Source organism: Excalfactoria chinensis, chromosome Z, assembly GCF_039878825.1.
Source record: "Excalfactoria chinensis isolate bCotChi1 chromosome Z, bCotChi1.hap2, whole genome shotgun sequence".
Classification (NCBI taxonomy): Eukaryota; Metazoa; Chordata; class Aves; order Galliformes; family Phasianidae; genus Excalfactoria; species Excalfactoria chinensis.
The window spans coordinates 4,345,693-4,362,522 of NC_092857.1; the positions used below are offsets into that span (position 1 = coordinate 4,345,693).

Genomic DNA, 16,830 nt, shown 5'->3' on the forward strand with positions numbered 1-16,830 from the left:
CAGCTGACAACACTATTATTGGCAATTAGTTATTCCGTGGTGGCTGAAGTTATTTATTTATCCTATGTAAGATCATAATCATGTTACTCTAGCAATGGTGGTGGCAAGAGATAACACAGACATTGTTTTAGAACACGCAATTTTAAATTATGGATGAAATATCCTACTTGATTAATCTGACATTCAGCCAAAATCCATGAGCTCACATTGGTCCATAATAACTATATTTACCACTACAAGAATGGAATTCAAATCATTCGGTATGTAGCCCTAATAATAAACCTATATGACTAGGGGCTGCTTCCTCAACATTATTTCCACCTAATTTATAATCAAGATGTTCAATTAATAATTTCAGCATTTTACGCAGTGTTAAGTCAGCTGAAAAGCATGTGATTTTTTTTCCCACTTTTAATTTTTCACAATGCTGAGGAATGCATAATAAGCCAGCAGAACAAGGATGCCAGGAAAGCAACAATTATTAACAGAGTAATGGGAAAAAGAAAAGATTCAAAAAGAAAAGCTAGGAAGATGATTGAGTTTCACAGAAAATGTAAATGCACTAAATGGTTCCTGAATAAAAGGCAGCAAAGTCTACAATGCATTTCCACGGATATTAGAGCCTCCTTGTGAATGACAGCTTAGATGAGAACTTTCCTAGCAAAGCAGTGATGCACTTCTCTCACGTTCACCTGCTTTACATAGATGCAACTGCACAGAACCAGAAGTAGTTGAGCAAGATGCCCAGATGCAACTAGATTGTGGCAAACCATTTCTTCTTTGCAGGGAGCACTGTGGTTTTCAAACTGCTAAGGATTTTCTTACCAAAAAGACTCTGTGCTAATTTGAATATGACATAAAGAGTGTTGTCATCTAGTTCAGATTTCATCAGAAGTCTGCAAAGTTACCATAGGTGATATAGATGAGAACCATTCAGATCTATGTCTTGTATCATATATGGTTTACATAACCCTACTGACATTTTCTGACCTTGAAATGGATGAAACTATGAAATATACTGGTAGCTGGTAACCAAATTCAAATCCCTGTGTCCATTATCCCTGGCAGTCAGTATTGTTCTTGTACTTGTCAGAAAGGCCCATGATTGATTGGGTACCGAACTAGCTACGGTATCATTGATATATGCTTTTCCCAAGAAGAAAGGACACACATTATTGTGAAGTATGTTACTGAGATATTCAGTATTGTTGCATGGGCCATACAATTAGCATTAGAAGACTCCTCCGGAGTCTTTTCTTGTAGCTAAACAAATGTCATGAATAATAAAATGGAAACTACTGGCAAATATTTTAGTCACATATTTACAGCTGGATCTGGTTTCTGAAATTCCTCTGCTCAGTTGACTTAACATCTTTTTTCAGTCTAGGAGGGGAGAAAGTGGGATGTAGCCTGCAGAATTTGAAAACTTATCTAAAAATATTTTTCTGTGCATCTCACATCACTTATCACTGGCAGTTTGATTAGAAAAGATTCTATTTGCGTACAAATTTGTAAACAAGACTTTGTTGTTTTCCCTAGTTGAGTGGGGTTTCACTATTTAGTACCATCACTGCAGATTTTTTAAAATTAATATTAATTTTCTTTGTCGATTATAAAGTGCCTCACTGAGCTGCATCTATAACATCTAAATGTTTTGTCATCACAAAAAGCTATCCGAAATCTTAAGTATTTCATTCTTATTTTCTGTAGAGTGCCAGGTTATTTGCTTTGTTGCAATACAATACTGATGAATTTAGAAATACTCGTACACAAATCTCTCATATATATATATATATATATATATATATAAAAATTTAGTCCTTTACTCCTTCTCTGATGAAAGTTATTGTAGGCTTCTAAAGATGCATAAGTAAAATCTTCAGATCTCTGAGAGAGATTAAAAACTAGATTAATTAGACTTAATAATGAGGACACTGCTGGAAATCCCGCATATAAAAATCTCTGTTATTTCACACCTCATATTTTAACTGTATATGTCTATTTTATCACCACATTTTTATAAAATAATATTTATTTATTTATTTATTTATTGAAATGGAATTCTGTTTGTCCTTGAAGATACAGGTTTAAGGCCTACTAGTGGCTGACTGAAAATGTTTATCCTGGTAGTAACATATACCAGGTGTTCTCTGCCTGAGACCTCACTTGTATTTTACTTGATTTAAGTGTTTCCTCCATCTAATCAGAATTATCTGGGCACTAAAAATATTGCCTGTTTTATGTACAGTGAACTCAGGGAAAGTTCACATTCTACCTGTTCCTATGACAGGACATACTTGGATGTCCACAGCTCTTCTCCACCGGTTGTTCATATCTCTTTCAACCCCAACATCCTAATGGATTTATTTGTCTATTTAAATACAACAGAGTGAATATGTCCTACCACCCTAGAACATTATATTGAGACCACTAAGACTGGGGGAAGTAAAATATAGAGGGTTAATTTTGAGCTGCTGTCAAGAGTGGCATTAAACATCAAAAGTGCTTTAAATTAACTTTTCCCTCAGAAGAAATATTTAACAATTGCTGATGTGATGTATGCCTTGACATTTTGAAGGATTATTCAAAATCTTTTTGTGTTTAGGATAATGACTTTTAAAGCACTTACCACCCTGTGCCAGTCAAATGCAGCACTTTGATTCATCACCATGGAAGTATTAATAATTAAATGGGTTAAGATAATCGTAAAGGTGTATGGAAGCCACAAAAAACTCGAGCTGAGGTTCTGTTATTTCCTAAACGCACCCTGATGTCCCTGTTGCTATTACAATCACATTGAAAAGAAAATTAAAAAAATCAAATATATATTCTCATTTAAAAACATATATGTTTGTTTTTTATGGAGTGCTTGTTGCATACAATGTTATGAGCACAGAGATGGCCTTTCAGTCTAAAATGTTCTTAGAGGTGTATTTCATGTAAGCACTGAGGCAATGAGATGTGTGAAATTCCAACTGTAGAACTAAAAAATTAGTTATATACACACAACTGCCGCTTTATTAGTTTCTCACTTGTTGCCTGCTCTGTCAAACACATTCTACTGAGAGAAGCATTTTCTAACTTGCACTGTCACTTCAGTGTAAGTCGAGTTTTCTTTTTTGGAAAAAAACAAAAAACAAACAAACAAAAAAAACAAAACAAACAAACAAACAAACAAAAAAACACAACAAACAAACAGAAACAAAAAGCCTGCCTTATGATTATTTGTGATTATTTTAATCCCAGCAAGAAACCAAGTCTGGGCTCCTACTCTGCCATGCACAAAACATCTGCATTCTCCAGAACTTCTCCAAAAACCTTTTATCTGAAAAGAGAGATGAACGAAAAGATGGAGCAAACCAGACTTCTTGATTCAAATGGGGAGTGGGAGAAACCTAATCTTTGTCTAGGAATGTAAAAATCTCTATTTTTGCATCCACAATGCATGACAAAGTGACAAAGGAGGTAGGCCAATGCAGCTGGTGCTGGGAGACCAAGCTCATTGAACACAGTCTCTTTGTTGGCTTATTGGGTAGGATCCTGAACAATAATGACCTTTTTGTTCTAGAAAAGCTCATAATCACTTTTTTTTTTTTTTTTTTTTTTTTTTAAGAGAACTGAGTGAACCCTCAGGAATATTGCAAATGACACCAAGCTGGCTGGTGCAATTTAAATCAGAAGGAAGGGGTATCACCCAGATGGACCTGGACAGGCTTGAAAGGTGGGCCCACATTAACCTAATAAGGTTCACCAAGGCTAAGTGTAAGCTGCTAAACTTGGGTTGAAGATATCCCAGGTATATGTTCTTTCAGGCTGGAAGAACTCCTTGTGAGCTGCCCTGTGGAGATGGACCTGAAGGGTCTGTTGGACAGAAATCTGGAAATCAGCCAGTAGAGTGTGCTCGTGGCCTGGAAGGCCAGGGATATCCAGGGGTGCATCAGAAGTAAGGTGGCCAATAAGTGGAGGGAGATGACTGTCCCCATGAGGCCCTGCCTGGAGTACTGTGTTCAGAACTGGGGTCATCAGCACAAGAAGGATGCAGAGCTTTTAGAGTGGTTCAGAGGAGGATCATAAAGGTGATCAAAAGGTTGGTGCACCTCTCCTATGAAAAAAGGTTGAGGGAGTTGGGCAGTACAGAGAAGAGAAGGCTTCCAGGAGATCTCATTGTTTCTTTCTAGTACTTGAAGGAAGTTTATTAGTAGGAGAGGAACCAAATTTTTACACAATCTGATAGTGATAAGACCAGAAGAAATGGCTTCAAACTGAAAGAGGAGGTTTAGGTCATACTTTAAGAAGAAATTATTTTCCCAGGGGTTGTTGAGGCACAGATACAGATTGCCCAGAGTTGCAGCTGCCCCATTCATGGTGGCATTCAAGATGAGGCTGGATGGGGTCATGAACATTCTAAAGTAATGGTTGGCAACTCTGTCCATGACAGGCAGACTGGAACTAGATTATCTTTATGACTCGTTCTAACCCAGGCTGTTCTGTGATTCTGTAATATATGCTGTTTACTTAGTTCATTATAGAAATATATACTGAACAAGTACATCTTTGCCTTCAGGAATCCAGCAGTAACACTGAAGTCACACTATCATAAAATTCCATACATTGTTCTGAAGTATCTTAGTTCTATTACCTTCATTGCTTTGAAGATTGCTACTACCAAAAGCTAATATTACCTTGTTGATAACCAACATGGCTTTGCCAAGAGAAATTCATGCCTGACAAATCTGGTGGCCTTTTATGGTGAATTTACAGTCTCAGTGGATAAAGAAAGAGCAACTGATGTCAAGAACCTGGACTTGTGTAAAGTTCTTGACTCTGTCCCACATGACAATCTAGATTTGATGGATGGACCATTTTCTGGGTAAGGAATTGGCTGGATAGTTGTGTTCAGACAGTTGCAGTCCAAGACTCAGTGACCAACTGGAGACTGAAGATGAGAGAGATTCCTCAAGGATGGGTGTTGGGACTGGTGCTATTTACCATCTCTGTAGGTGGAATCAAGTGTACCTTCAGCAGGTTTGCAAAAGACACTAAGCTGAGTGCTGCAGTTGACATGCTAGAGGGAAGTGAGGCTGTTCAAAGGGATCTGGATGGGCCCATGCCAACCTCCCAAGGTTCAACAAGGCCAAGTGCAAGGTCTTGCGTCTGGGTCAGGGCAATCCCAAGCTTAAGAGCAGCCACGAGGAGAAAGACTTGGGAATACTGGTTGATGACAGACTAAATATGAGTTGGCATTGTGCACTCGCAGCCCAGAAATACAACCATATTGTGTGAAGAGAAGCATGAAGAGCAAGTTGAGGGAGGTGATTCTACCCCTCTACTCTGCTTTTGTGAGTACCTGGAGTATCACATCCAGTTCTGGGGCTCCCAACACAAGAAGGACATGAAGTTGCTGAAGGAGGTCAAAGGAGGGCCACAAAGACCAGAAGGCTGGAGCACCTCCCTTATGAGGATAGGCTGAGAGAGCCGGAACTCTTCAGACTGGAGAAGAGAAGGCTCCAAGGAGACCTTACAGTGGTCTTCCACTACCTGAATGGAGCCTTCAGGAAAGATGGGGAGGAACTTTTTATAAGGGCAGGTAGTGACAGGACAAGGGGAAATGATTTTAAACTGGAAGAGGGTAGATTTAGACTAGACATCAGGAAGAAGTTCTTTACTGTGAGGATGGTGAGACAGTGGAATGGGTTGTCCAGTGAGACTGGAAGCATTCAGTTCCACACTGAACTGGGCTTTGAGCAACCCGGTGTAGGAGGAGTTGTCCTTGCCTATAGCAGTGGGGTTGGAACTAGATGATCTTAAAGGTCCCTTCCAATCCAAAACAGTCTGTGATTCTATTCTATGATTGTAAAGATATCCTTTGAAAATATCAGCAAGGAATCCAAGGGTTGCATGTATCAAAACTTATTGTAACAACAAAAGAATAACCATTGATGACAGAAGGATAGTAAATATGCCTCCCTGCCTCTCTCTTCCAGACTAATACCTCATTGTTTTCTGTAAAGTTACAAAGATAATATTTACTGTATATATTTTAATTCCACATTTTTCTCATATCTTCTATTTTACCCTCTTCATTTGACTTATTAGAACCTCTAAGACAGCTGTGTTAATTTGGAAAAAGAAGAACAGCTGCTGGATTTGAAGGCATATGTTCATTTTCAACTGCTGCAAGTTGCTGGGAAAGCTTAGCTAGCTGCCCCCAGGGCTCATTAGTCCCTCAAGGAAGTCTGCAAAACAGAAAAAGATGAATGTAGGAATAATAAAAAAGAGTTGTGCCTTCCCCATTGCATCTCCGACAATTTTTTCTTCAGAATCTCTTATTTATCTGAATGAACTTCTGCATTCATTTCCTCATATTTTCTTTGTTCATTTTATAAGCATATCCTCAAAACCAGATCATGTTTTGGGAAAAAGTAGTGTACAGGTGTTATTCTCTAAACTACTGTTAGGAAAGAATATTTGCTAATGGGAAATCCCTGTTTTCATCTAATTATTCAAAAATTCTTTGGCATCCATCCTGAGATAGGAAAAAATGACTGCTTGTCCACTTATTGAAATCTTTCCTCATAATCATCTAATCTTACTTCATGAAATCTTGTCACAGTGATTGTCTGCATGAATGGCATTATTTCCTTCTACTGCTAAAGTTAGCTTAGTAAAACGAAAATCTAGTGAGTAACCTTGCTGAAAGACAATAGGAAAATAACAACTTTTAATGGAAAATGATATTAACACCAGGAGGGTACTTAAATTTAAAAATTTTCACTAAGACCTCCTCTGATTGTGTAACAACATTTAGCACATTTTAAAGGGTAGTTTTATCTTTGCTGTAAGCTAACCATTTTAAAAATTAATATTATTTCTTCTTCTGCTTCTTCTTTTTCTTTTCTTTTTTTTTTTTTCTTCCCTTTAAATTCTCTTTCTATTTATAAATATGAACAGCTCTTTCTCCTTTGTTTTTGCTTATTTCTAAGAAGTCATCACAGCACATCATTTTTCCCTAGAGTTTCTTTTGATCATGTTACATATGGGCTAAATTTACAATGGATGTATTTTAGATGCACATTTAAGTGCAGTGAAGTACAATCAGTAATAAAAGAAACTGTATTAAGATAATCCTTTGAGGAAAATACATTGCAATTACAGCTAAGCATTTTGCCTTTTCCTTCCTTCCTTCCTTCCTTCCTTCCTTCCTTCCTTCCTTCCTTCCTTCCTTCCTTCCTTCCTTCCTTCCTTCCTTCCTTCCTTCCTTCCTTCCTTCCTTCCTTCCTTCCTTCCTTCCTTCCTTCCTCCCTTCCTCCCTTCCTCCCTTCCTCCCTTCCTCCCTTCCTCCCTTCCTCCCTTCCTCCCTTCCTCCCTTCCTCCCTTCCTCCCTTCCTCCCTTCCTCCCTTCCTCCCTTCCTCCCTTCCTCCCTTCCTCCCTTCCTCCCTTCCTCCCTTCCTCCCTTCCTCCCTTCCTCCCTTCCTCCCTTCCTCCCTTCCTCCCTTCCTCCCTTCCTCCCTTCCTCCCTTCCTTCCTTCCTTCCTTCCTTCCTTCCTTCCTTCCTTCCTTCCTTCCTTCCTTCCTTCCTTCCTTCCTTCCTTCCTTCCTCCCTCCTTCCCTCCCTCCCTCCCTCCCTTCTATTTTTCTTACTATTTTGATAAGGTTTTCACTCTGCTTGCAATTTTTATTACTATTAGTTAAGTATAAATCAAAACCAAATGGATAAGGAGAGGATTCCTAAACAGATTCAACACTACATTTTCATATATTTAAAACATTATTTTACTTGGTAAATCTTAAAACTTTACATTCTCATATGTGCCATTTAGAATATTATATGCTTTCCATTTTTTTTTATACAAAAATATTGAATTATTTAAAATACATAAATCATTCTGCAGTCTCTGTGAGTACCTTTGTGAAGTACATGACATGTTCTAGACAGCTAAAATTAGTTTAAATGAGTATCGGTTATAAACATATTCAAGCTCTTAACTTCTCAACAAAAATATTTATTTAGGTATATAGTTGTTTTTTTATGTGTTTACTCTGTGTATGAGCTTTTCTTTTCCAGGCTACAAAGCCTCAGTTCTCTCAGCCTGCCCTCACACAGGATGCATTCTATTCCTTGGATCATCTTTGTGGCCTTCTTCTGGATGTCCTCCAACACGTCTATATCTTGTCTGTACTGAGGACTCGGCATCTGGTGCAGTACTCCAGTGCAGACTGGAGCGGTAGGATCATTGCTCCCAGCTTGCTGACCATGCCTTTTTTGATACAGCTCAAGAAAAAGCTGGATTTCTGGGCTGCAAGGGTACATTGCTGGCTCATGTTCATATTGCCAAACACCAGCACCCCCAAGTCCTTTCCAGCAAGGCTAAGCTCTACTCATACATCCTCTAGCTTGTATTTGTTGTCATAACCCCAAAAAACCCCAAAACTCAAAGCATTGTAACCATATTCATTTTTATCAAGAAGATGATATTTCATCTTGCGTTATATTGGTAAGTTTGCTCATCTGAAATAGGTATTAATGCTTGATTTTTTGTTTGTTTGTTTGTTTGTTTGTTTGTCTGTTTTAAGGAAGCTTACTCAGTAGGCTAGTAATGCGAATTATCCTTGAAGAGGGAAAACATTTGCCCTAGAGAAGCTGTAGCATAAGCATCAGATCATGCAAGAGCTGGACAACAGGATCAAAAGCATCCTTGGTCAGTATTGACATGAGAGGACAAGCCTACACTACTAAGCTAATGTTGAGGTATTTTTATTAGTATAAAAATGGAAACAACCTTTAGGTGTTTGTATATTGACGGACTGTCCTTATTGAGCATAAAAGGGTTCTTTGAAGAAGTTCAGAGTGATTTAATGAAGTAATATACCTAGAACTAATGCATGAGGGGTCTATATGGCTAAATCCATTGCAATCAGATGCAGAAAAATGTTCCTGTTTTATTTATGAATCAGGTTCTCACTTTTGTATGCCGCATTTGTCAGAATATAAAGATAATACTTAAAAACTTCAAAATGCTGGTTATCTATTGAACTCCAGTTCTAGCTTTCCTTTAATGAAAAGGAAAAAAAAAATAAAAATAAAAAAAAAAATCAGCCTGTTAACACTGAGATATTTCAAGCTAGTTTTGAGGACCTATAAAACTTTTTAGGTCCAACTTAGTAGTTAACATATTCAATTTCTTCATTTTCTTTCCCTTTAAAGCCCACTGACTCATTCAGAATGAGATCAAGACCACATTTGAAAAAAGAAAACCAAATTCCTATAAAATATATTCAGTTTATCTTTCCTGCAATATTCCAAATGAAAGCACCTTGTATTGGGATGGTAGCAGGGGAAGGTGCTTTTGAATTGATGTTATTCCACCAGTTTGTTGAGCCAGTGTCTAAAAATATATCTCTTAACTTCCATTTTGCAACTCTTTGAGGAAGACCAGCCATTTAGTTTGTGTCTTTATAGCATGCAGAACAAAAATAACCATGTTCATATTTGAAAATAAATAAATAAATAAATAAAAGAGAGACTTTTTATTAGTCTTCCAGAAAATTGTGTTATGTTTTCAGAATTAAAAGTACTGTTTGGGATTAATTCACAAGCCTAAAGCAAAGATGTGTGAAGGTAAATTTAACACAGAGGTGATATGTTCATTCTCTGGGGAAATGATGGTTGTCATTTTCACCTCATCTTCTTTGACAGAGAAAAGGTTCAGCAATTATGGCCTAATATAAGGGGGCAAAAAAAAAAAAAAAAAAAAAAAAAAAAGGGTGATAATTTAAAAACCAGACAAAAAGAATATGAAAAAAGCACTTCAGTGCATTTTCTTCTAATGATATAAATTTCAATTAACTGAATTGATAAATTAAGCTATAAAGCAATGCAAACATGCAGAAGAAAAATTCAAATAATTTTTTTCTTCATGCTTCCAATTCTTTATAGTACATTACATCAGTTAATGGCAATTTGTATAATTTGTGTAATGACATAAATTGCCATAAACTCTCACAGTGAAGTGTTGTAAAAATGATAAATCAGGGGTAAAGTATGGAGGATTAGATTCGTAGCTGCTGTGAATTCCATTAAAGTTATTACATGTACTTCAGTTTACACCTGCTCACCTCTAAACTCAGGCAGGGAGAGTACAAAGGAAGAAGCTATCACATGTAAGTCATAATGAGTCAAAGGTGAGTATGACTAAATCATTGGTTATCCAGGATGTGGCAAAGCAGTTACCGATGGCGTAATTTGTAGATGCTCAGAACTGTACCTTTGTGTGCTGGACCTTTCTGACCAAGATCTGGAAGCAATGTTTAAAAACACAGCTAGTGTTCAATGTAGTGAGAGTGTTACAGGCTGCTTTTCCACACTGACTCAAAGAAGAAAACTCAGATATAGAAATTTGCATCTAAATTGTTCCTCTGACCCTGGATTTCAAAGATCTTTAGCAGTATCAATTAATTCAGCATTATAAACCCACTCAATTCAAAGCCTTTTGGGTTTATTTATAGTGAGGTCTAGTGTCTGTTAAATAAAGATCATTATTCTCATCCCTGTTCATGAGATGGAGAAATGAAGACAAAGCCAACATTGGTAAAACTGACAGGAGATTTTGGCAAGAAATAGCTTTTTGTTTTCTATCAGTAACTTATTCCAAAGAATGATAGAATTATGGAAACTGAAACTTTTTCATGGGAATAGTAGCTTTTAAGCAATGGCTTCCAGGGTTCCAGTTCTAAGCACTAGGAGGAAAGAGCTCCAAAGCAGGGACTTATGCTTTGATTTTGTACCAAAGGACAATATCCTGAACATGTAAACATTTATGCATCCTGAACACCAATCTGAATCATCACAAATAACTATAGAAGGAATAATTTGAAGTAGGATCATGGTGAAATGTGTTTATATATCATAGCTTTGGATCCAATCTATGGGCACAAATAGAACTCTGCAAACCACAATGAAAGTTTGTCACAGACAAATAATCACAACAACCAAATAAACCACAGAACAACACTACTGAAAAATATACTGCTATGGAAAATGGATCATCTCATGTTATTTCACTCTGAAAATAAATTATTTCATATTTTACTTATTATTATTATTTAATATAATTAAGTGAATAGGTATTTTCAGATAAATATTTTAAGGTGAGTAAAGAGGTGCCTCCCCCCACTTTGCAAAGTCTACTGGAAGTATATTTTCACATTTGTGATTTTCTTGTTCGTTTTGGTTTGTTTGTTTGTTTTCCTGATTCATACAGAAATAAATAATTAGAATTCTCCAGTTTGGTCAGGCATTAATTCCAGTAAAAAATGAGGCAGATTCTGACTTTAAGCAAACTGGAAAGCTGGAGTAAAATGCTGAGATGTGTTTATAACAACTAGAATAAATGCTTGAAAGCAAATACATGGAGAGCAAAGGAGAATGTGCATATGGGATAGTAACAGAGAACTTATTCGTTCCAGTAGTTCAGTGATGTTCTAGTTTCTGTTATTATAAAAGATAATTAGGAAAAACTGTCAAGTCTGCAGATTAATCCTGCATACATCTGCTTGGAGTTTGCTTTGAAACCTCTTGGATCTTGAAAGACAATCTTGTGTAATTAGCTGAAGCCACTATAATCCATAAAAACATCTGATCACATTGATTTTCAGTCAATCAGACTCTATCTGTCAACAGCAATTCTAGAGATCATTCAAGAGGTCTTACAAGAGAACAACTTAGCCCTCTAAGGTCATTTAAACTTTTCTTTAGCTTTTAAATTGGAAGAAAAAAATAAAATAAATAAATAAATAAACAGTTACAGGCAGCAAAGGGTCCCAATTAAAATGGAAAAGCTATAAATATTACTACTACTACTACTACTATTACTACTACTACAACTAAAACTATGTGTATGTTTCTCTCCTTATAAAGATGTAGATGCACAGATATGTTATCACAGAATCACAGAGAATCACAGAATCACAGAATGACCCGGGTTGGAAGGGACCTCAAGGATCATGAAGCTCCAACCCCCCTGCCTTGCAGGGCCACCAAACTTCCACATTTAGTAGATCAAGTTGCCCAGGGCCCCATTCAACCTGGCCTTGAACTCCTCCAGGATGGGGCATCCACAACCTCCCTGGGCAGTCTGTTCCAGGATCTCACCATTCTCCCAGAAAAGAACTTCCCCCTAACATCCAACCTAATTCTTCCATCTTTCAATTTAAAACCATTTCCCCTTGTCCTGCCTCACAAGAGCAGAGTAGCAATGGACAATCACCTCCCTCTCCCTGCTGGCCACCCCTCTCCTGATGGAACCCAGGATACCATTTGCTTTCCGAGCTGCAAGAGCACACTGCTGGCTCCTGATAAGTTTTAAGACCTGCATGGATGAGTAAGGAACTCATGTGCAAGCTCCGCAGAAAGAAGAAAGTACATGATATGTGGAAAAAGGGTCTGGCTACTTGGTAAATCCCTCCCCACTGTAAGGGCAGAGCAAGCCTGAGAGTGCCTCATGAGTCTGAATGAGTACACGTCTATGGGGCCAGATGGAGTGCATCCCAGGGTTCTGAAGGAGATGGCTGGGGTGGTTGCCGAGACACCTTTGAGAAGTTGTGGCTATTAGGTGAGGTGGCAGATGACTGGAGGAAGGGTCACGTCACTCCCATATACAAGAAGGGGAGCAGGGAGGACCCAGGGAACTACAGGTGATACTCAACTCTGTGCCTGGGAAGATCATGGAACAGATCCTTCTGGACAACATGCTCAATCACATGAGGAACCTCTTTTCACTGGAGAGATGATACAGTCCTTTTGATCATCTCAGTGGCTCCCCTCTGGACCCCTCCAACAGCTCTGCATCCTTATAGTGTTGAGGGCCCCAGGCCTGGACACATTACTCCAGATTGGTCCTCATGAAGGCAGAGTAGGGGGGGACAGTCACCTCCCTCTCCGTACTCACCACATCTCAATGCAGCCAAGGTTACTGTTGACCTTGCAGGCTGCAAGACCACACTGCTGGTTCATGTTCAGCTTTTCATGCATCAGGACCCCCAAGTCTTTCTCCACAGGCCTACACTCAGTTCCTCTCCCATCCTGTACTCATATCTAGAGTTGCCTCAACCCAAGTACAGCATTTTGGCCTTGTTGAAGCTCAATAGATTCTCATGTTCCCACTTTTCCAGCATGTCCAGGTCCCTCTGGATGGCGTCTCTTCCTCCTCTCCAGCCTGTAAGCTGCCAAATGAATCCAGTCTTGCTTAAATATGGGAGAGATTATTTTCTTTTTCCAACCACACAGGATTTTGCTTGACAGCCATGATTTTTCAACATGATGCAGAGCAGCTTAATAACCACTTCATCTGGTTAACTCAAGACTGTAGGAATTTATTTATTTATTTATTTATGGCCTTATAGACTTGAACACTTTCAGTCTCACAAGGCTGTCTTGAAATCTCTCTCTCTTGCACTGGGAGGAATTTTACTCTCCCCACCCCATCATAGAAGTTCAGGGACATGAGTGGTGTGGTAAGGATCTCTGTCTGAGAAGACTGAGACAAAGAAATTGATAAGTACCTGAGCCTACTCCAAGCCTGAATAGGCAACCTCTCCCTTTGCATTTATCAGAGGGGGTACAGTCTCCTTTCCCTGTTTTCTCTGTCCAGTTTATCTAAGGAAAGCTCATACACAGAGTAAACACATAAAAAAAAAAAAACAACTATATACCTAAATAAATATTTTTGTTGAGAAGTTAAGAGCTTGAATATGTTTATAACCGATACTCATTTAAACTAATTTTAGCTGTCTAGAACATGTCATGTACTTCACAAAGGTACTCACAGAGACTGCAGAATGATTTATGTATTTTAAATAATTCAATATTTTTGTATAAAAAAAATAATGGAAAGCATATAATATCCTAAATGGCACATATGAAAATGTAAAGTTTTAAGATTTACCAAGTAAAATAATGTTTTAAATATATGAAAATGTAGTGTTGAATCTGTTTAGGAATCCTCTCCTTATCCATTTGGTTTTGATTTATACTTAACTAATAGTAATAAAAATTGCAAGCAGAGTGAAAACCTTATCAAAAAGTAAGAAAAATAGAGAGGGAGGGAGGGAGGGAGGGAGGGAGGGATGAAGGAAGGAAGGAAGGAAGGAAGGAAGGAAGGAAGGAAGGAAGGAAGGAAGGAAGGAAGGAAGGAAGGAAGGAAGGAAGGAAGGAAGGAAGGAAGGAAGGAAGGAAGGAAGGAAGGAAGGAAGGAAGGAAGGAAGGAAGGAAGGAAGGAAGGAAGGAAGGAAGGAAGGAAGGAAGGAAGGAAGGAAGGAAGGAAGGAAGGAAGGAAGGAAGGAAGGAAGGAAGGAAGGGAGAAAAAGTAAAATAGAGAGAAGTAGGGGGAAAAAATGTATTTGTGTAATACAGACATAACATGTCCATTAATAGTTATCATTTATACACTGTCACAAAGTGACAGTCATCTTAGGGATTGAAATACAGATAAACATAACAGCAGTACTGTTTAATCAGTTAAAAAACAATAACAACATGACAAAAGCCAAAAACTTTCTATACTTATTTTTAAATAATCCTGACACAAATGCCCAGCTTTAAAAATATTATGCAATGTTGTTACAATAGCTCTCTTCATAATGATGGTAAGTATTAATATGGAGAGTATTCTTGAGAATGACAGATCAATACCTTTACAGCCCTGCAGCCAAAGGGCCCCAAACCACTGCTAAATGAGCTCCAAACTTATATGGTGCAGATTAGAAGGGAGTAGAAGAATCCATCAATACAGATGGAAATGAAATACATATCCCTAAGGAATCTGACATTCCTGCTATCTAGATTGCAGTACAGCACAATGACTGTTGAAGCTCTAGTGTCCATTGTTAAATGCAGTGCATTTTTTTAGAATGCAGGTTATGTACAAATATAGGCATTGCATGACAAATCATTTTTTCTCCTTGCATGGGTTAATGCAACTATAAGTGCAAGACAAACTCCAAACTATTAAACACAGAGAAGATATGAAAATCATTTGTTCTTTTACTTGACGAGATTAGAAGAGATACAATTCCTTCCAAGACAGTATTGGTGCATAGTCAGCACTGGATGGAAAAATTCAAATCCTGAAACAGAAATGACAGTAAGCTGCAGTGAAGGAAGAAAAATCAAGCAGTCAGAATATTTTTCACCAGTCAGTTGGGCTAGATGTAACAGAAGTCTGGCTCTGTAATTGTATAGCCCTATTAATTCTCTATATAATACAGAATCTTTAATACATATATATTTAGTATACATTTCACAAAATGTGAATATGAGCAGAAATACTACTTCACAGAGAGTGGAGAAAACAAAGCAGAAGCTACTGCCTTTCAGAAATATATAAAGTCAAATTTATCCTAAATCCTAGAAGTCCACCCTTAAAGCTAAGATATTCTATATTTGCCATTTGTTAAACTGGGGGGTTAAAGCAAATTTTAGTCAAATCAGTAAATAGGCATACAAATTCGTACACAATATGAAACCCATTGTCTTCACCAGACTTCAGTTCAGTTTATAAAGGTACCACAGTATCACAGTATCGTGCGAGTTGGAAGGGACCTTAGAGATCATTGAGTCCAACTCCCGGGATTCAAGCCCTCTGTGTAGCAGAGCAGCATTCTGCCACTTATGAGGTATGTTCATGGAGAGCTTCAAGTTTTCTTGGTTGAGCTGAAAATGGACGAATCCAAGTGTAGCTTTGGAGACAGCACCACCACTCAGCCTGCATTCATCCTGCCTTCCCCTTTTCTGCTTCTAATGGAAAAAGAGAGAAGTAAAGAAAGAAGGGGAGGGGGGCAGGGGGCGGGGGAAAAAGAAAGGGGGGGGTGGGGAGGAAAGAAAGATTAAAAAAAGAAAAGGCCTTTAGTTCCTTCTCCCACTGTGTGACCTTGCAGAGTTGCAGGAGTTAAATGGAGCACCGTTTGGGAGCATCCATTGTTCTAATCACAGCTGCTCCAATACCATATTGTCAGTGAAATGGAAAAGAAATTAGCAGCTCATTTTGTGCGACGTGAACTTTCTCTCTCGCTCTCCTGCTTGATGAGAACACTCTCTTTGATAAATCAGCCATCATACCTTATTGCCATGCAGAGACTGGATGTAAAAAAAAAAATGTCAACAACATTTTTTCCCTGAGTCTTCTGGAAGCAATCAAGTTTCACTGCTGCAAAGGTAATGCTTAATTTTCCATCCTTGTTTTTTTGGCATATAGAAAGTTAACAGAGGACATATCTTTTAAAGCTACAAAAATTGATTGGACTTGCAACAGACGAGACGTCGGCAATGAATGAGATAAAGAGCAGATTCGGCACATTATTGCAAGAGAGGTTCCCATCGGTGCGTACCATTCACCGCCTTGTGCACAGACTTCAATTAGCAGTTAAGGATGTGTTGAAATATGTTGCAGGAATTAGTCATTTCAAAGACTTGGTAGGGAAGCTAAACTATATAGAGCTTGCAGTCAGCCAAAAAAAAAAAAAAAAAAAAAAAAAAAGAAAAAAAAAAGAAAAAGGAAAGAAAAGAAGAAGGAAAGAAAAGAAACTCAGCAAGACGGCAAGAAGAAGCTGAATGGGCATTTGTGGTATCATTGGAGCGTCTAAAGAGCAAACCAGTAGACAAGATGTGCTGAGTAGCCCATAGTTCCAAGACAGTAAAGGCTGTTTTAAGGTCATAGAAACCTCTGCTTAAATACATCACATTTTCAAGATACACTGTGGAGAAAAAAAGTTACTTTCCTAACTAAAAAGGATAAAGTCCTATTTAAATCTGAGCAAGCATTGCTGGGGCTTTA

The 16,830-nt window shown here is 38.0% G+C and overlaps 1 protein-coding gene across 1 annotated transcript in view; it reads left to right on the top strand.

Annotated features, from left to right (window-relative positions):
- LOC140263881 (rho GTPase-activating protein 32-like) overlaps positions 1-3,947 on the top strand; it is a 79,451-nt gene extending 75,504 nt beyond the window's left edge. Inside the window, exon 11 of the mRNA XM_072359194.1 lies at positions 3,813-3,947. Within this exon, the coding sequence (XP_072215295.1) occupies positions 3,813-3,947 (135 nt within the window). The remainder of the gene's footprint in view (positions 1-3,812) is intronic.
- Positions 3,948-16,830: the final 12,883 nt, after the last annotated feature.